Source organism: Epargyreus clarus, unplaced genomic scaffold (assembly GCF_041222505.1).
Source record: "Epargyreus clarus isolate Ecla_fem2 unplaced genomic scaffold, WU_Ecla_fem_2.2 ptg000026l, whole genome shotgun sequence".
Lineage (NCBI taxonomy): Eukaryota > Metazoa > Arthropoda > Insecta > Lepidoptera > Hesperiidae > Epargyreus > Epargyreus clarus.
Window position 1 is genome coordinate 8,953,707 of NW_027332233.1, and position 20,051 is coordinate 8,973,757.

Sequence of the window (20,051 nt, forward strand, 5' to 3'; positions counted from 1 at the left end):
TACTTCTAAATTATCTGTGTAAATAATTTGACAATATTTGTGACTTTTCCAATTCCGATCCATTCCATTTTGCAATCACTCAAATCAATCCCTAATCTCGATTTACAAGTTACATTTACAGTTTACTTTGATTTCTCATTTTCAGTTTAAAGTGGAAAAAAAAAAACTTTTACAATCCATAATTATTATCAAAGTAAAAAGAAAAAAAATCACATTTCTTAAGTGTAATAACTTGTTTTAATACAATGGTAGAAGGCACTATATTTTTAATTTAAGAATAATAAATTAAATGTATTATTTGCTTTACTAAAAATGTCAAGCAACTCCTTGCTATTTTCTATAAACAATGAAGGAAAAGTGTATGCTTTGTCAACTAGCGGCTCCTGCTGGAGAGAGTTCATGTATCTCGGGTTAGAGTTTAAGACATTATCTGCTGTTCCTCATTTTTTATGGGCCGTGGGCGGTGACCGACAAATATATCTCCATGTGCATGGATTGGAGATACCAATAAGAGTTAAAGAGGAATCTTACGAGAATGAGAGATGGCTTCCGCTTGAGGGATTTACCGGAAGGCTCTTACCCACAGATAGATACCATTTCTCCTCTCAGGATGGCACAAAAGACAGATCCATCGATTGCATTAGACTGCCTTCCATGGCGTGGCAATGGGAAGGCGATTGGCAACTTGAGCTAACGTTAGATGGGCAGCCGTTAGACCATGATGGGTGGAGTTATGCTGTAGACTTCCCAGCACAATTTGGTACTGTTAAACAATGGAAATCTTGTGTCAGGAGAAGAAAGTGGATAAGATACAGGAAATTTAGTGCTATGAACTCCTGGTGTGCTATTGCTCCGCTTCATAAGGACCCTACTCAAGAACCCTTCATCGATGTAAGTATTGGTGGAAACCAAATACCATATGCCACAGCTGGGACTCTGGCGGTGTGGGCCATTACAGCTCATGGACGTGTAATGTACAGGTCTGGTGTGAGCACTACGTCACCAGAAGGCTTGAAATGGATAAATGTAAGCATTCCACCTAACTGTGATATTAAGCAGATATCCATTGGTCCAACTGGCTTAGTCTGGGCTTTGCTTTGGACGGGAAGAGCTATTATACGAAAAGGTATCACAAAAGACTGTCCAACTGGAGAATCATGGCTGGAAGTTAAGTCTCCAAGCGAAACTAAATTGTCAGTCATTTCTGTTGGATACAATGCTGTGTGGGCCGTGAGCACAGATACAAGAGTGTGGTTTAGGAAAGGAATTGATGGCAATACTGCAGGAACCTCAGAAGCTTCTTCTATGGGAAGTGGCTGGTTAGAAATAAACGGCAACATGGTTCACATATCTGTTGGAATAAATGATCAAGTATTTGCTATTGGGGAGTCCAACAAGAATATCTACTGGCGCAGTGGTATAACTCCAGCTGAATTAACAGGCAAAAGGTGGAGGATGGTTCAGGCTAACATGCAACTAAGTCGCACATCAAGCTCAGCAAGTATAATATCTTCTGCCTCAAACCCGAAACACCACAGCCTGAGCTTATTAAATGAAAATACTCCAGAACTTAAATCTACTATGCACTTAAGAAACTCGTGGGAAGAATCTCATTCAGCACCAATTGAAAATACTTTACCTATTAAACCGTCTAAAGAGATCAGACCAAAGAAAAATACTAATGTGGAAAATATTGATCTGACAGGTAAAAGTTATGAAACCACTTTAAAAAATCCTCGAGCCTGGAGTCCTGTTAGAAGTGTAGGTTCTGTTGTGGGGATGGAGGCTCAGCCAGACAGTGATAGTAGTGTTTTCGATGTTGATTCAGGAATGTACTTCGATGAAGAAGTAAGTCAAACTGCTTGGGGTACCTGTGACACTAGTTGGTCATATGTAGAAGCTGGAGCTTGCTGTGTGGATGCAATGCAAGTCCCTCACTGGTTTACTGACTCTCAAAATGCTCATAATACTGATATAACAGCTAAGTGGAGATTTCATATACTGGAATCTCTCAAAAATAGAAATAACCAAGATGTAGACTTATCTAATTATGGATTAGCCATTGAAGAGAAGGGCTGGACTCGGAGTTGTGAGGCAAGATTGGTCAGTTCCCATAATTCAAGTGAAGATTGTATCTTATCTTTATATTGGCATGCTTCAGAGAACACAGGAACATTATCAGTATTCCAGCCTGATGGCACCATACAGTTTATAATAAACCTCGGAGAAGTTACCAGTATTACAACATCATCAGAACCAGGGTGTCCAAGAATAACATTATGTGTTCCAAACCATACCAAAGATTTAATTAAGATACAATATATTTCAGAATTGGAACAAGAAGAATGGTTATGTGTGCTAGTTGACATAACATCTCAGATCAACAATCTTTCGGGTAGACCATCAAACAATTCTGTTTGGACAGTCACCCATACTGGTGATATATTAACTTGGGATCCTTTGCCAGCTAAATTAAATGCGGAAAAGAATGGCAGTTACACAAAGGAGTTCCAAGTTTTTGGCAAAGATATAGTTGCTGGATGTATGACAACATTGCACAATAACTTTCCACCTGGAAGTATTTTGAAAATTACGGGGAATTTATTTGATGAAATAGACAGATTTCATATTAATCTCCAAGGACCAGAAGTTAAAAAACAGCGACACAAAATAGAAACAGAAGTAACAGATGTACCACTGCATTTTAATGTCAGATTTGATGATGGCTGTGTAGTTTGTAACACAAAGAAATCTGGACATTGGGGTACAGAGGAACGGCACCCGCTACCATTGTCACCTGGCCAAGAGTTCTCTATGAAAATCATCTGTAATGATAGTGGTTTTATAATCATTGTAAATGACCAAAATTATTGCTCATATAAACATAGACTTAGTCCTGAGAGTATTACATCAGTGTTAGTTCAAGGATCGCTGAAATTATTTACCATGGAGTACAGTTCTACAAGTGCTATAATTGGTCCTGATGAAATGATTTGGCGCATGATGGGCGGCTACTTACGGAAAGTAGAGAGCTGTCAGAATGGGATTGTTTGGGGAATATCATATGATCACAGAGCTTGGGTATATACCGGTGGTTGGGGTGGTGGAATACTTAAAGGTCTGGTTTTACCTCTTTTTGGTTTTATATGTGTTACTGTTTCAGTTTTGTCATAAAATAAATCTTATTGCACAGGAATTGGTGGTAATGAAGGAATCAATGCAATGACTGATACACAAACTTACTGTGTATATGAAAACCAGAGGTGGAATCCATTATCTGGATATACTTCAACTGGCCTTCCCACAGACCGGTACATGTGGAGTGACATAACAGGAAAACACAAAAGGACCAGAGAACATACAAAATTGCTTAATCGTCATTGGCACTGGGTATAATCATGATTTCTTTGATATTTACAAATAATCAATAAATTTATAATGTAAAAATTTACTTTTTTCTTATTTTTCTAATTCTAGATATCAGAGTGGATGATTGATTATGGTACACCTGGTGGTGTGGACAGCGATGGATGGCAGTACGCGACTGATTTCCCAGCTCCATATCATGGAAAGAAATTATTTACGGACTGTGTACGGCGCAGGCGTTGGTACAGAAAGGCTCAAATTATTACTGAAGGTCCCTGGATTCGAGCAGGCAGCACTGGATTATTAGATATTTCTTTATGGGTAAGAGTATATGAATATGGATATTGATTCAAATGGTATGCTTTAATAAGATTTCTGTCTAATGTTGATGACTGATATGTTATCATCTAAAACTAGAATACACACTGCTAATAGGAGGTTAAAATAAATATGCATAGGTTCCACCATAGTCTAACACATATCATATATAAATTTATATTTCAATTCTATCCAGGCAAATGGTGACGAAGTTTCAGTATGGGCTGTTACTATAGGAGGCGACGCTATTTATAGGACTGGGGTTACGACTACAACACCTTCAGTAAGTATCTTAATATATGCATCTAAATATTTTATGACAATGGTATTTTCTATATTTTATAATGGATGACTTTTCATGGGCGTTTGTTTTTCTTAGGGACTCCATTGGGAACATGTCAACAGCCCACAGTCACTCATGGCCATCAGTGTATACGACAATATAATTTGGTCAGTAGGTAGAAAAGGAGAACTTTATTATCGAGATGGTGTGACTACGGAAAATCCTGGAGGTTCTAGATGGAAACTTATCGAGGCGCCAAAATGTAATTTCGCGTTTGTTCCGAAAACAGTAGTTGGTGCTAAATCAGTATCTTTAACGAGAGGCGCCGCTTGGGTAGTTCTTACCAATGGAATGATTGCAGTCAGGACGGAAATATCAGAAGATAAGCAGGAAGGCAAGCAATGGAAGTATTTAACAGGTAATATTTTATAAGACATTTAGCAATTTATTGAATTACTAGCTGACCCGGCAAATGTTGTGTTGCCATATAAATAAAAAAATGTTAAGGTGAACAACCCTTATCACTTAGGGGTATGAAAAAAAAGATAGTAGCCGATTCTCAGACAAAATTTGGTGAAAATCGGTAAAGACGTTTCGGAGGAATGCGGTAACTAACATTGTGACACGAGAATTTTATATATAAGATAATTTTGAGATTCATTGTCAATTATAAGTAAAAGCAAAAAATGTTTCCTCTAGGTTAATTTATTAACCTCTGGGTAAATTTAAATTCATTTGCATTTATTATTTCTATTGTAAGGCAGAAATTATAAGTAAAATTAAATTAATTCATTATAAATAGGTACATATGCCGATAGTGCCCCTGGAGTAGAACCATGGAGAGTTCTATCACCTTTCAAGGGTTGGAGTTAGCTTAGTAGCCTATTTAATTTTCAGACAGCGAGACAACATGGAAGCACGTGTCGTGCGCGGGGCACGAGGTGTGGGCGGTGGCGGGCGACGGCGCGCTGCGGCGGCGGCGCGGCGCGGCGCCCGGCCTGCCGCTCGGCACGGCGTGGCAGCCGCTGCCGCTCGGCGCGCTCGTACACGCCACCGCTCGCGCTTGCACCTCGCACTGAACTTACTGACGCTGTGTTTAGAGGAAGCAATCAATTAAGCCCGCTCCACATTCTCGCGAAAAAAGCACGAGAAACGAGAATGTGGAGACGATACGAATCGGGTTTTTCTCGCGTTCTCGCGAGAATGTGGAGCGGGCTTTAGTGACAGAATTCAAACGGAACTTTTATTATTTGGATTTGCCCACAAGTATCGAAGTGTAGCAGAAACTACTTAATATCAGGTGGAATGGAAGCCTATGAGCTGCTTCTATTACATATTTGAAAAAGGAATATTCTCTTTTTTAAATGTACAAGAGACATGATTTCTAAAGTCTTATTCCACCATAAACTGTTTTTAGAACCCTGTTTTCTTTAAACTGTAAGGTCTAATCGGCGGCATATTGGTCTACTATGTTGTCTAATAGCGCCCATTAAAACAAGCGCTACAACATTCTGCTAATCTAAGAGCATATGCTACAACTTATCTAAAGAAGGTACTGCCTGTATATTCCGATCGGTATTAAACTTGAATGTCTGGTGCAAAGGAGTGCAAAACGCGCGACAGTATACTGCAGAGCAGCAACCAACATTTTTTTATTCTCTTTATCTAACAAAGTTGTGTGGGTACTTTAATGTCATAAGACTAGTTTTACATAAAGTATGTGATAGATGGACCTGTTTGTTTTTGTTAGACTTATAAATAATATTTTTTTATTTCTAGCTGGTGTATGTTCTATCAGTCTTTTTTATTTAGATACATGTATACCAAATCGAGTCTTAACAATAAAATAAAAATAATTCCTCTTGGATGACGAACTTAGTCAACTATGATAGTGCATCAAGGTGCTTTACTGTGCGCTCCCCAGTATGTTAAGGTTGTTATCAACTTATAATAACTTTTGTGTATTCTCATTACCAATCTATTTATTTGTATAAGTAGTTTAAGCTATTTTAACTCTTAAGTTATAATATAGATTTATGCCTTTGTCTGGTGTACATCTATGAAATGTGAAAATTGAAATTGTTCACCTACTTATGTGTTTCATAAAATCGTAGATATACGTGCGTAAAGTTCAATCCCAGTGGTGTTATATTTAACATGTTAATTTGGACAGTTTCAACTTTCGCATTTCATATTATGGCTATTAGGATATAAACCAAACCAAATGTTTATCCATTATATTAATTCATTTGTATGCCTGAAAGCTCGGCACGGTGTGGACTATTGGATTTTGTTATATTTGATCATAATATTTAAGTACCAGTATTTATATTACATTATTTTCTAATTACTTCAGCTCAACTATTGTGTTAAATTTTGGTAGGTTTGGGTGTTAATAAGTCACTATTATTATTTATATATATTTGTCGTCAAATGGAATAGGAAACAATGTAAACACTAGTTTGACAATTATAGATATTTTTGATACTATTGAAGTCTATACTGGCAAGCTCATGTGATAAATACATCTTGCCTGTTGGATAAAACTTTCCTGTGTCCGGTTGAACAATTTTCTTGTCACATAAGAATGCTAGTGGTTTCCTACGGTTATGAACGAATATACCAATGACATTCCACTATGAGAGATCTCTGATAACGTTAGGCTGATAACTTCTCAAAGCGTAACATTAATTTTAAAAAGATATTAAGGAAACTTTAAGACTATTTATTTCGAATTATTATACAAAAGCCATTTATAATTTAGACTATATTTAGTTATTCATAAAATTTTCCTAATATTATTTAGATCAATGTATTACAGGAATTTAGTTCTAGTCACTTTTGTTTAGTGTTCCTTTATTTTGATATTAAAGGGATTTTTTAGGATACCTACAATAGCGTTTTCTATAGAAAATAATACATTTGAATTCCAATATAAGTATGAACAGTATAATCCAGGTATTATTAAAAAAAAAAACTTAATATTCATAAATATCTGTTTGACCAAGTATTTAATTGTATTATCGTTATTACGTTCGCGACATGAAAACTCGGGGGAAGGTATATTCTAACAATTTTTTAAAATCATTTGAGGCTTTGAATATTTTCAATTATTCATTGTTTACATTATATACCATTTGTAACATTGAACATTAGACGTAGTTAAATGAAAAAGATTTAACCCATGAAAACAACGTACCTAGCTACGTACGTACGTACCTTTAATACTACAAAAAAAAACTGAACACACTTATTTTTTATTTAATTTAAATCGCTTTAACTACCATACTATTAATTTAACTACTAGTTCTATATTATCTTAAAAACGCGCTAATTTCATGCAACTTTTTTATTTTCAAAATTACGTTCCTTTCATAATCCAAGAACATTATCATTACGAACCTTAGTAACATGTGTAATATACTCGCTATTTTATTGTAATAGTATGTGATATTTAATATAATTTATGTGCTCTGTAATTATGATGTTTCACGCTACATAATGTATTACCTACGCCGAGAGTGTTTAGTATTATCATGATTGGCTATAAATAAATTATTTGATGTTTCAATACTACATAGTTTTTTAATTATTTTTAACTACTTTTCCACATTTAGATTACAGAACTATTGGGATCGTAGGAGTTGATATCTCCTGCCAATTATAGTGTCGAGGTCATTTGAGTGAAACAAGAAATTGCACATCTTGAACATGACCAGTCCAACTATATACTTCAATGTAAAACATCTCTTTTTGCATTATTACAATAGCTCCGAATTAAGTCACACATGGAATTACTACTAACACTAACCTTAATCCACTGTATAATGATCTATATATTAATACTGTGACTGTACTCTACAACTAACAATTTAAATTGTCAAAGAGCCAGAAATGTTTGGCTCCATGCGTTAAAATCACAGACCTATTGGGTACAAATACAGGTCTGTGGTTAATATACTCAATCAGTTGGGTTTTAATAAAAAAAAAGAAAAGCATTTTTTATAATTTAAAAGGTTGAATAATGTATTGTAGTAATTTACGAATTCTGATTATCTCATTGAATTAAATATGTGTATTATATAAAAATAATTAACTGAAATAGTTTGTATTATTTTTAATTGATAAAATTAATATATTATACACTTATTTTTTTAGAAATCTTGAACAAGAAGATCATATTTGCATTTTATCTGAATGGATTAGCGTGCATAATGGACGGTTCCCATTAAATCCAGTAATATTTCGATCGAGTAATCCAAGTGAAATTTTAATTGCTAGTAACATAATGTGCATAAGGTGTGTGAAGGTGGTAGAAACCCTTTGTAGTTCTACACCGACGGCACCACCGCCACACCAATTTCTGCCTCATAATAGCAGTTTTATGCGCTGCTGTGTTCTGGTTTGAAGGGTGTGGTAAGGGAGACACACTTTTCCGAGGAGTTTCAGCTTAGTCATTGAAGTAGCGGCGCATCTGTGGTGGTCGACCTCAGATAGAAATATCTAATCCTATCTGGCGTTGATTGCATATGTCCATGGGGGGTAGTAGCCACTTACCATCAGATGGACTCCATGCTCGTCTGCTACTTTTCCATTATTAAAAAAAGTGTATTTTGGCATTATCAAGATAAGTAATGCAAAATCAAAGTAACCATTTTACTTTCACTTTAACGCGAATATTATCCTTCATGCGACTAATTCAGCACAAATTGTAAATAATTATACTACTTTCTTCTGGAATTACTTTCATGTATAATGTCGATTGTGTATCTGATATCGTTGGGACTCATCGTAGCTCTGCCGCTGTATTAATGCTAATGCTAGCAAATAGACACGTTATTAGGAATAATGCGAACCAACCATTATGCATACGAAAATCAAACAAGTGTCTACTTTCACACGTATCATTGTATTAGCGACGTGTTACAACAAGTAATCTAATTCATATCGAATAAAATGATTATTGGGATCGTTTTGTATCCTTGGGTATCCGGCGACTAAAGAATCTTGCCCGCCTATATATAATGTGTTGTAAATTTTCCAATAGACATCTCGTACTTTCCTTGCAGGATGGAATAATCCCTGAAAAAGAAAATACATTTAAAAAATTGATACATTACAGCGGTTTACAAGAAACGTAAAAAGGGAGTCATGACTACTGCATTTTATATAGATTTATTTTATTTATCATCAACCAATTGTCATCCAGTCATATATGAACATTTTAGGTTATCATCCACCACACTAGCCAAGCGGTGATAGGCCGAATTAATTAGGAATTTAAAACTGCTACCATAGCTTTAAAATGCAAGTTATTTATAAAGTAAAAATGCTGTACCTGCAAAGCGTACTGCAGTATCTTGATGGGACCCAAAGCGACCCTCATGCCCTCCACGGCGTCCATGAAGGCCTGCACGAGATGCGGCGACGTCTCGAAGATGTTCGGCCACACGTGGTTCAGTAAGTGCACCAGCGCGTCCTCGCAGCCGAACCCGTACACACCGAGCGCCATGTGCTTAATAGCGGCGCACGCTGTTTGTCTGTGCACCAAGTCTCTGTGAAGACATTATTATAAGGTGTTAATCTATCTTTTTCCCCATTCTAAACAGAACGAAACAAAGCGAAGAAACGAAGCAGTATGTGATAAAAAAAAATGTAAGATTTAGTCACAAAGAAATGCATATATTCACATGTAGTAAGCATGTAAGTCCATATAGCTACAGACACCTAAAAAGCAGTTCTATCAGTATAAGCTGTGAGAACGTCAAACAATACCTGTCCATAAGAGCATCTTCAAGTAAAGGACACACTGCGTAAATGTAATCTTTGCCCATCTCGCCAATGTACTCGAACAAGAATGACAATGATTTAAGTACTCCATTCTGAACGTTTAATTCTGGCACTCTGTACTCGTTCATAAGTGCAGGCAATACTGTAAATGGTGAGCAGGTTTCCGCGACAATAGCGATAGCAACCGTGGTGCATACTCTGAAATACGAAAATTGTACATTCGAATTATATTTGTGAAGAAAATGTGTGAAACATATATTAATTATAATATCCAAAAAATACTATGTGCATATTCTCTGTTCAAAAATGACTGTTACCTGTTTTGTCTTTCTTGAACCTTCAAGTTGTTGAGCAGCGTCGCAAGTACGTCATGTGGACCGATAGCTTTAGCAATGTAACCGAATGTGTTCACAGTGGCTCGTCTAATTGCCTTTTTGTGCGCCTTCAGCAGTTCAAGTAATTCGAAGCAGATTCTCATCCATTCCCTCGCCGATACGAACTCTGGACCTCTGTCTGCAATACGTCCAACCAAATCAATGCAATTTTCTTGCACCTTTTCGTGTCTGAAAGAATAAAAAAATATTAACAAGACCAATGCATTTTTATCGCAATATATTTCATAAAGACAAATACCTGTTCTTTAGAATAGGCGTGAGCCTCGGGAGGAGATCTTTGATTGGTGGAGTCATTTTCGTCATACCAATGACGTTAACGATAGCTTTTAGCGCTCCTAAAATCGAGCCTAGCACTTCGGGGTACTCCTCACCCAAGTACTCATAAAGTACAACACCAAGATGGCCCATAAGTTTCTCCTGTAAAATGAATAAAAAAGTATTATTAGTTTCCTTTTTAACTTTGTACTTTGTAAAATCCGAAAAGCATACAAATGGATCTTAGGGAGTAAGACGTACCTCTTGACACGTTTTCATGACCACAGCGATTCTGGAGATAAGATCGGCGGCCTGCTGGCGCACCTTGGCCGACTTGTTGTTCATGCGCCACAGGATGATACCGCAGATCTGGGGCAGGTAGGGCTTCACGCGCTTGCCCAGTTGGTTTACAATCGTGCCGAAACCATTCAACATCACCACATCCTACAACCATTACAAATTATATTTTATAATGAAACATCCATTTTTTACAATGGAAGGAATTATAGAAAAATGTATACAAAAAAGTGCGGAAAATAATATGTAACATTTACAAATAACTAATAAGGAAACAACACAAAACAGAAAGATAATGAATATTAAAGTATTATATTGTTAATTTTAACTAAGAATACGTCATTTTATTTATCAAGAAATTTAATATAAGTAAAAGTATTAAAAATCTTTACAAACCTCTGTAGTCTGTTCTTGGAATGCATACAGTATACCGTCAATGAGCGCTTCCTCTAATTTTGAATCTATGTCTGCTGCTCCTAAATTGGCTAAAATCTTTTCTATGGACTCCATTACCATTTTCCTGTACTGTTCATTGTCATCTTTTAAATCGTCCACAATTCTGTTTATAATTTCAGAAGCGCCAACCTAAAACCAATTTACAGTAGTAAATCATAGAATTGAATTTTAAACATTGAACATAAACTTACAGTTTACTTACTTTGTTGGCGATTTCAACGGTTGTATCAACAAGCTGACGATAATTACGACGATCCAGTGCCATACGGTGATTCCAGAAGTGTTTGAAGAAGTGTGGTAATATTTCATCCATGATATACTGTGGTTCCACACCATCTGTGCCACAACACTGTTTGACTACCTAAAAATAAATAAATAAGATTATTTATCACAAATTATGGTAATCATATTTTCGCATTAAAACTTCGTATGCGAAGTTTCCTAAGGATAGCCATAGCCGCGACTAGATCAAGACGAAGATCGATCTATATCTCGTTCAGAGCGGTTAGGAATGAAACTAAATAGGAAATAGACACTAACCTTCAAGACAATCTTCTTCATTTCCTCATCAGGCGACTGGAACTCACGAATCAGGATTAACATCACTTCTCGCGTATAATAGTTGGCATACTCGGCGTCCATGAGCGGGATGAGGTAACCGATGGCCTTCAAGAAGGCGGCCAAGCCTTTACCGCGGTGAGTACGGATACCCTTCCAGAGGGGCTTGAGTACGGAGTCGAAGGACTCGATACCGTAGGGTGTGGCGGCTTCGGCCAGCGCCGCGCTCGCTAGAGCAGTGATCGTTCGCACCTTTTGTTGCTCGTCCACTAGACCTATAGGGACATTATTATTTTATTTAATATATTTTATCCTTTAGAGTACGAAGAATAAAAACGAATTATCACTATTACTCGAGCATTAAGTTTGTATAAATGGCAGATATTTTAAAAAAATTTCAAAGTACTTTACAAACACTTTAAATCAAAAATTAGAAAACAATATAGAGGTCCTACCTACATTTTGGCAAACATAATATAATTACATTATACACATACCATGTTCAATAATTTCCACCAGAGATTTCAAATGTGGCAGAATTGCGCAGCCCATCAATATAGCAATCTGTTGAACGATTTTTATTCCCGTGTGTCGTGCTTGCCAAGACTTCTTTGACCTGCACACAGCTTTTAAGAAGGGCAGCAGTGATGGGATACCTGTAAACATACTCACATTTTAATAAGAAAATATTTGGCAAGTCTTATTCATGTAACTAAAAAACCCATCATAAAAATTTTATGTTCAGTACAAAAAGTAAATTACATTAAAAAATAAGATCTTCACATAGCACAGGAAAAGCATATTACTCGTCAATTTTATTCCTAAAAGGTAGTAATAGGATTTTCTTTTAAAAAAAAACATAAGAGGTAGTTATTTTCAATATGAAAAGTTCGTTACGATATTACGAGTATATTCGCGTATACTAACCCAAAGCTGAGGCGACAACAGCGAAGGCCCTGGCTGTGGTGTTCCGCACGTATTCATCTATGTTGTCGATATCGGGACGCATAGTGGAGATCATGGTGGCGAGGCCGGCCGCTTTGGCCAAATTTGATATAATTTCACGACCCTCAACACGCGCGTAGTAGTCTTCGTCAATAAGAAGTGGTTCAATGACGACAAGAATCTGTAGAATTAAATTTTAATTATAAAAATTCGGCATTGGATTTTTCAATAAAATTTTATAACAAATTATTGGTATTTCTTACTTTTCGAATTTTAAAGTAAAACATTCAAATAGTTAGAAATATGAAGAGAATAAGTTACATGTTCTTTAAATACTCTTTCTTACATTTCTTTAGGAGCATATAAATATAAAAAATATATATTAAATACTCATGAATGACAAAATTCATACTTACTTTGTGCACATACGGTCGAACGAGATCGTCTAATTTGTATAGAATCCTGTCAATCACTTTCACTAGCAAGTGGCGCTCTTGGTCTTCAAGCGTGGGACTCATGAGCAACGGTAAGATCTGGTTGAACAGCGGCCCCGCACCGAAGTCGCGCGCCTTGTCAGTAATCTGTCGCAGAGCTGCCTTACACATTGGCGGAGTACCGTTCTGGAAGAATAATTAGCATATTTATCTATTTTATTAAAAAACATTTTATAATACTACAAAATAGTCTTTATTTGTATAGCAACGAAAATAATTACGACAAATATTATATAAAAGATGGTCTTATTGCTAAGGTGTATTTTTTTTCATCTTTTGCATTTTATGTTTGTTAAGAGTGAATCTTCTATAACCACTTTCTTTTTGATCGTGTTCTATATAACAACAAAATAACACATACAGAAAGAAAGGAAAATGAAATCAGATAATATAATTTTGAATATGTTCCATGTAGTTGCTGATGATTACATATTTTAATTTTTATTCATTTTGACATTTCCTTATACTATATGGACCGATAACCGCAGTACGTCTCATATAAAAAATAAGCAGTAATCACTTTTATCTTAAGCAGCAACTTCATAATTTTCCGCTCCTTGAGCTCGTCGGGCGAGAGCGAATCCTCGTCGACGTCGACGAGCAGCTTGTCGAAGTACTGCGCGTCCTCGGGCTTCATGAAGGGCAGCTGGTGGGCGGCGCGCGGCTGCGGGTCCAGCAGGCGCGCGGCCGCCGCGGCGCCGCCCACTTCCTCCGTCTGCATGAAAAAGCCGATTGGGGTACCAGCCAAGGGCGTGGGCGTGGCCGTCAGCTTACGAGCCGGGGTCCGAATCGGTACATAACCTGGGCAACAACGACACGGGTTAACGCACTAGATCGCATGCCGTCAGAGACGCGCGCAACTACGGCGACGCCAGCGACGGCCGGCGGTGTGGGCGGAGCGACTGCTGCTGATTTTAAAGTTAATGCATTAATAAGTAACGTATAACGAATTCGACGTGTACGAGGCTTTACGTAAAGGACAACATGAAAAAATCGCTCCACCCATAAAACCAGCCGAGCCGTCACTGGTCGCTTCTAACTTATGTATGAAATCTCAGCAACTGAGGTTTTTTTTTATTTATAAAGCATAAATCTGGTAGTCTATCCGACGGCATGACTGTTAAGCCTTATTGTCATCATTCATCTGAAAGAAAAATTATATATTAAAATGCGTTCTTTCTCGTATTTAATTTAAATTTTCACAAACACATGTAAAATACAATTACGAGGTTTCCTTATGGTGTTGACTTATACATGTGTCCTGAAACTAAAGTGGTAATTAGTGACTTTTTGTCCACTTCTCTACTTTTAAGCATGACTTCAGCTTTAAAGTATTTGTGATAATAAAAATAATATAAAAGCAAAACTTTCAATTAGCTACTTAACATGAGCTCAAATCAGTGACTACATACCGGCTGGAGGTGGTAAAACCTTGTACCCGGGAGGGAACATGGAATCTAATTCTTCATCAGTGTAAGGTCTGTTGCGTTCGTCGATTTCCTTCTCCCAACGGTATGCTTGCAGCTGTTCGGGCGTCATGGCCGCCACATGGCCAGGCGTAGGGGTAGCCATAGCCATGGCTTTGACGCCCACTGGTGTGGACTAGAAACAAAAATAAATATGAAACTACTTAAAAAAAAAAAAAAAATGTAATGTTCAAAAAATTTAAATATTTTTTATATCACGGCGTGCGTAAATTGACGTTTTACGCACGCTTCGCGTGCGCAAAACCCCCATTTCCGACCCCGTAATATAAAATTTTATACAACACGCGGACGAAAAATGTTTTTCTGACTCGTGTGATTGCAGTCCTCGCCTGCGGCTCGGCCTGCAAACTCACACTTGTCAGAAAAAAATTTTTCGTCCTCGTATTGTAATGTACTATTATAGCACTCTGTGACCTAAACCCGCATTTTAGCTACGCATTTCTGTGTCCAAAGTAGCCGATTTTTACACCATACGAATATTAATACACTACCCTCACAGTTGTAAAAAATAAACATAGCTATGAACGTTTCATACTTTTAAATGCCATTTAAAAATTAAAAGTGAGTAATGAGTATTTTGTTTAAAGCTATAATTATTTTAATATTTTATTTTGGACGTATTTATAAATGTTTTTGCAATTGTGTACATACTAAGCAATAGCATCACTATAAGACTAACTATTGGGCTTTATCGAATTTTATTGTTTGTTTTGACTGTGTATTTTCGCTACACACCATAGTAGGAGATATTTAAATTAGGAATCATTATCAAAATTAGCCATAATACTACTCCAGTAGAATCTCGACTAAGCGACCTATTTGTTGTCGTATTTGTGGCATTCGGATTATCGGAAACTTGGATAATTGAGTTTATGAAGAAAAGCTATTTAAACCGCTTTAGGAAGGTGATGTTTTTCGACTATATGTTTGTTACGTATGTATTTTTCATTCTTTGGCAAACTCAAACGACTTCATTAATTTTAATACATGATGTGTCGTTGGATTCGTCTTAATTATGGCGATAACATAGGTTATATTTTTAGCAATCGGGTTTTGTTTTTTATAGTAACTATTTTGTTGCGATTTGGCGTCTTTTCGGAATTTAAATGCACATGTCACACAAAATATGGCTGATCTGTAAGGGTTATTACAAAGTTACTTGTTCACGTTTCACAATCCGAATAATCGTGAATATTTATAACTGAGGTCCGGATAATCGATTTTCTACTGTATCACTAGTATTAGTTATGTATTAATACATTATGTGATTGCTTATCATATGTTTCTTTAATACTCGTACGTTTAGTTGGAGTTCCCATTATAAGTCATTGGTCTAGACGCATGTATGAGCCTAAATGGCTTGATAGATTTCGACGTACGTGTGGTGTTAGATTTGTCTTTATCACAAGAGCAGAATAATTACTAAATTTTCTAAATTTCAATGGTTTTGGTTGTGTCACATTTTTAATGCTTTTTTAGTTCATAATTTTTAGTTTCAATCATTTATAAGTTTCAAAATAATTATCATATTTTTTCATATTTCTTCACAAGTATAAGCGGGTTTATGTCACACGAGCTATAAAATAGTATACGATACTTGTGACAAAAGTAGCCTATTATCTGCACGGCGTTTAGCACCCTCGCTGCGCTCGGGCGCTAACTTCACGCCGTGCAAAAATAGGCTACTTTGGCCACGCGTATCGTAATGTACTAATTTAACAATTGCAACATAATATGGTAAATATTAGGGTATGTTAATTTTTCTATATAATACGAAACACAGTTGAATATTTACAACAAGTTAATTTTTAATGATATAAGAATGCATTCTTACCCCGCCGGGAGTAAAGACTGGCGTGTGTGGTGTGGGCGTCGCATGCGAGGGCGTGGCGTGCGACGGCGTGGCGTGTGAGGGCGTGGCGTGCGACGGTGTGGGCGTGGCCGCGGCGGGCGTGGCGCCCGGCGTCTCGTCCCAACGCGAGCGGCGCTTTGTGCCCGGTGTCGGGGTCTCTTGGATGGTGTCGACGCCCACCCCGCGATCCGTACGCGGCGTCTCGGCCCATCCGCTATTGTGGCCCGGTGTTTCTGTACATATTATCTGACATGTTAACCTTAACTTATTAAGGAATTTTATAACTACAATATTCTTCGTTACTTTTATGACATCAGTCATTTTTTTCGTCAAATTAGTAGGAAAGTTAAAAGAGAAAAAAAACATGGGGTAGGTTAGGTTAGTTGCATATTTTGCCTAGCTTGCCTGCTTACCTGCGTAAACTAAGCCAACGAATACATCATCTAAAGTTTTATATTATTCACTAAACGTGATAGCAAATATGTTAATAAGTTATGTGTTAAAAAAGTTAATAAGACTTAGATGAATACGATACAATTAATTAAGACAATAGAAAGTTGGTTAAATTCCTATTACCGACCTCTATCAGTCTTAGGCGTTTCATCCCAGCGGTTCCGCCTGGAGGCGTGCTGCGCGGGCGTGTCGCGGCCGGGCGTGGCGTGTCCGGGCGTGGCGTGTCCCGGCGTGGCGTCCCACACGCGCGCCGACGGCGTCGCGCCCGGCGTCTCCCCGCCGCGACCCGCGCCGCCCGGCGTCTCTTCCCAGGCACCCCTCTGTGACAATAGGTAGCATGTGAACACGGGTATAGTCCGCTAAAGTTGTTGCGAGCAGGTGTAGTCATACAATTTGCTATGGCGACGATCGCGTCGCGCGTCTCTGAACATAGAAATGAATCGTCATTTCTATGTTCAGAGCGGACTAGTATTTTGACGCGAACTATACTTTGATCTAGATTAATATAATCTGAACATCTACCATAAGATCCATTGGAAATAACCTTGCAGAATGTCTTAACTTGCTATAGGGCTTATCATTACTTAGTGCTCAATTATACTGCAAGCAAGCCTACTTTACACAGTGTAATTATTTGTGTTACTATTAATCATATGAATTAGACTACATTGTTTTTATAATACTGTTTGTGAAAAACCATATTAATTATTATAATTTTGTACAGCTAACATTGTATAGAGCATTGTTATAAAATACACTGATTTAGGTAAAAAACTATGGTCATTACGAGTATTTCTTTGAAGGTAACATTCTAAATTTACATATAATATTTTAATTGACCTCAAAAATCGTATGTATAAAAATTTTCAATACATAGAAAAATATACAAATTTTTACAGACCTCTGCATCCCAAGATGGTGTTGCTTGTGAGCTTGGTGTTGCTGCAATTGACTTCTTAGCTGAAGGGGTATCCTCAGAGCTTTGATCCCAGCGTCCCTTGCGTTTTGCAGCTGGCTTTGCAGCTTCACCATTGGGCTGTGCAACAGGCTTCAGTGTTCCTTCTCTTGCCCTCTCCATCAACTTTTTTCTTAACTGGAAAATATCAAAATTACAGTGATATTGTAATCTACAGATTGAATTTAAATAAATACATTTTATTTGTTTTTTATTTTTTAATGCTATTTATTGTACATACCTCTGTCTCTTCAGCACGCAGATATTGCTCTTTCATAATTTCTGTGTAGGTTCTGGATCCAACATCAGGTGTTTTGCCACCTAAAATAAACAAATTTGATTTAGTATAACAGCACTGGCTCATTTATGTAATTAATGTAGATAAAGTAATTATGCAGTAAACATATATTCAATGTATCCTAAGCATTATTGAAATCAACTCCAAATACATAGACTTTGGATACGTAGATCTTGGTACGCCGTTGTATGTATACCATTGCGGTCAAATCACTAAACTATTTACATTTACTTATACTAAAGAATATGCATCTAGACAATATAAATATTACTTTTATTATTATTACTTCTTTAGTTTTAAATTTTAAAGATAAAGCAACATAAGTAGAATATAATGAAATATGTCTGGATAATATATTAAAATGAAAATACCTTCTGCAAATGGATCATTTCTTTCCGGAGAAATAATCATCCGTCTCCTTTTCTGACGATACTCATCTTCCCTGTCAGCAATTGTAGGCCTCCTTTTATCAGCAAAGGGATCATAGTCTTTGTCACTCTAAAACAAAAAAATAGATATATGTAGGTTATTTTACTACAACCTATTTTTACGTCTTTAAGTTTGGTACACATTATAAGAAATGAAATATGATTTTAAATATTTTACTCTATGCCGTGATCATAATATTATCATGAGTATTACCACTTAAAGCTAAATAGAATAATTAATTATACATATTATGAGAAATTTTTAATAGTAACATTTATTTTTTAATCTATACATCGTATAGGAATTATTGTATGTATTGAGTCTATGTGCAGATTGAGACTATAGGTACCTCAAGCAAAAGCAAACATTTAGTATGCAGTACCAAACAATTAGAACAAACTATAATAGGATACATACCTGTGCAATATCATTAAGGAGGGAAGCCGGGGCAGTGTACCCTGGTCTTTTCTGCGCCACGGGGACGTTTTCCACGTCCTCATCCTCCACTTCATCATTAGCAGCAATTGATGTCACATAGCCGTCATACCTGGACTTGCCACCTTGTCCAGCATTGTCATAGATATCACTGTCATAATACGTCTCCCCTAGGGACACCCCCTTTCCTGACCCATTTTCTGGCAACTCACTCTTCTTTGACTGAATTTCTCTTATTTGAGCCTCTATAGCTGCAAGGTTGATTTACAAATTAATTAACAAACTCATATTAAATTAAAATTTACAATAAAATTATAATGGACTGCAATAAATATGTATATACATTATAGTTGACAATTTTATGCCAATATTTAATAGCTATTCGTGAAGATTTTTTATAGGTTAACTAGAACTATCATAACATTATTTGTTTTTTGGGATATTTCAATAAATTGTATTGCAATAATAATTTCAATAATTCTAAAACAATGAATTAACATGTGATACGAAACTGTTATAAAGTAAAGAAAATATATTTTGTATTATGAATTAAGTCAATGAAAATGGCTGGCGGGTACCATACTATTACGATCTGCAAACACTTACCTTCGTGCGTTCTGGGTATTTTATCCATTTTTATTTACGATAGACGCATGAATAACACTCTTAACACTTCATCTAAGCAAAGTTATAAGCACAATTCACATAAATATATTCGCATCAATAATGAAGACGATGTACACTATACCATAGACAAAGTACAATCCATATCCAGACTATACAAATACAATATACGATTGTTGATATTTGTCTATGATCCCCGATACACAGATAAAATTAAACTAACAATAAAATTAAAAAAATCTAACTTTAATTTTATAAAGTCTATATTCATTGTATTTTCACGTATTTATAATGACTATAATACTAATCACAAGAATACACAAGCTATTTAGAATCATACATTCATCATATGACTTAAACT

The 20,051-nt window shown here is 36.4% G+C and overlaps 2 protein-coding genes across 3 annotated transcripts; one reads left to right on the forward strand and one right to left on the reverse strand.

Annotated features, from left to right (window-relative positions):
• The first annotated feature begins 230 nt into the window (after positions 1 to 230).
• Positions 231 to 7,543, forward strand: Pex23 (tectonin beta-propeller repeat-containing peroxin 23). The gene is made up of 6 exons (XM_073087355.1): positions 231 to 3,118; positions 3,194 to 3,390; positions 3,478 to 3,687; positions 3,881 to 3,967; positions 4,064 to 4,385; positions 4,865 to 7,543. The coding sequence occupies exons 1-6, from the start codon at positions 313 to 315 to the stop codon at positions 5,044 to 5,046; spliced, it is 3,804 nt and encodes a 1,267-aa protein (XP_072943456.1). The 5' UTR covers positions 231 to 312; the 3' UTR covers positions 5,047 to 7,543.
• Positions 7,544 to 8,857: 1,314 nt separating this feature from the next.
• On the reverse strand, positions 8,858 to 19,835 carry Sf3b1 (splicing factor 3B subunit 1). 2 transcript variants are annotated; one of them, XM_073087353.1, is made up of 21 exons: positions 19,673 to 19,835; positions 19,049 to 19,317; positions 18,574 to 18,700; positions 18,146 to 18,225; positions 17,851 to 18,042; positions 17,077 to 17,269; positions 16,479 to 16,729; positions 14,570 to 14,759; positions 13,678 to 13,958; positions 13,080 to 13,283; positions 12,646 to 12,844; positions 12,216 to 12,374; positions 11,701 to 11,993; positions 11,363 to 11,521; positions 11,101 to 11,289; positions 10,669 to 10,851; positions 10,391 to 10,569; positions 10,075 to 10,320; positions 9,743 to 9,955; positions 9,306 to 9,522; positions 8,858 to 9,049 (listed from the first exon to the last, which is right to left on the reverse strand). In XM_073087353.1, the coding sequence occupies exons 1-21, from the start codon at positions 19,698 to 19,700 to the stop codon at positions 8,891 to 8,893; spliced, it is 4,011 nt and encodes a 1,336-aa protein (XP_072943454.1). In that variant the 5' UTR covers positions 19,701 to 19,835; the 3' UTR covers positions 8,858 to 8,890. The 2 variants fall into 2 exon arrangements, with proteins under 2 accessions (XP_072943454.1, XP_072943455.1); XM_073087354.1 differs by lacking the exons at positions 8,858 to 9,049; positions 9,306 to 9,522; positions 9,743 to 9,955 and having other exon boundaries at positions 10,081 to 10,270.
• Between the last annotated feature and the right edge of the window lie 216 nt (positions 19,836 to 20,051).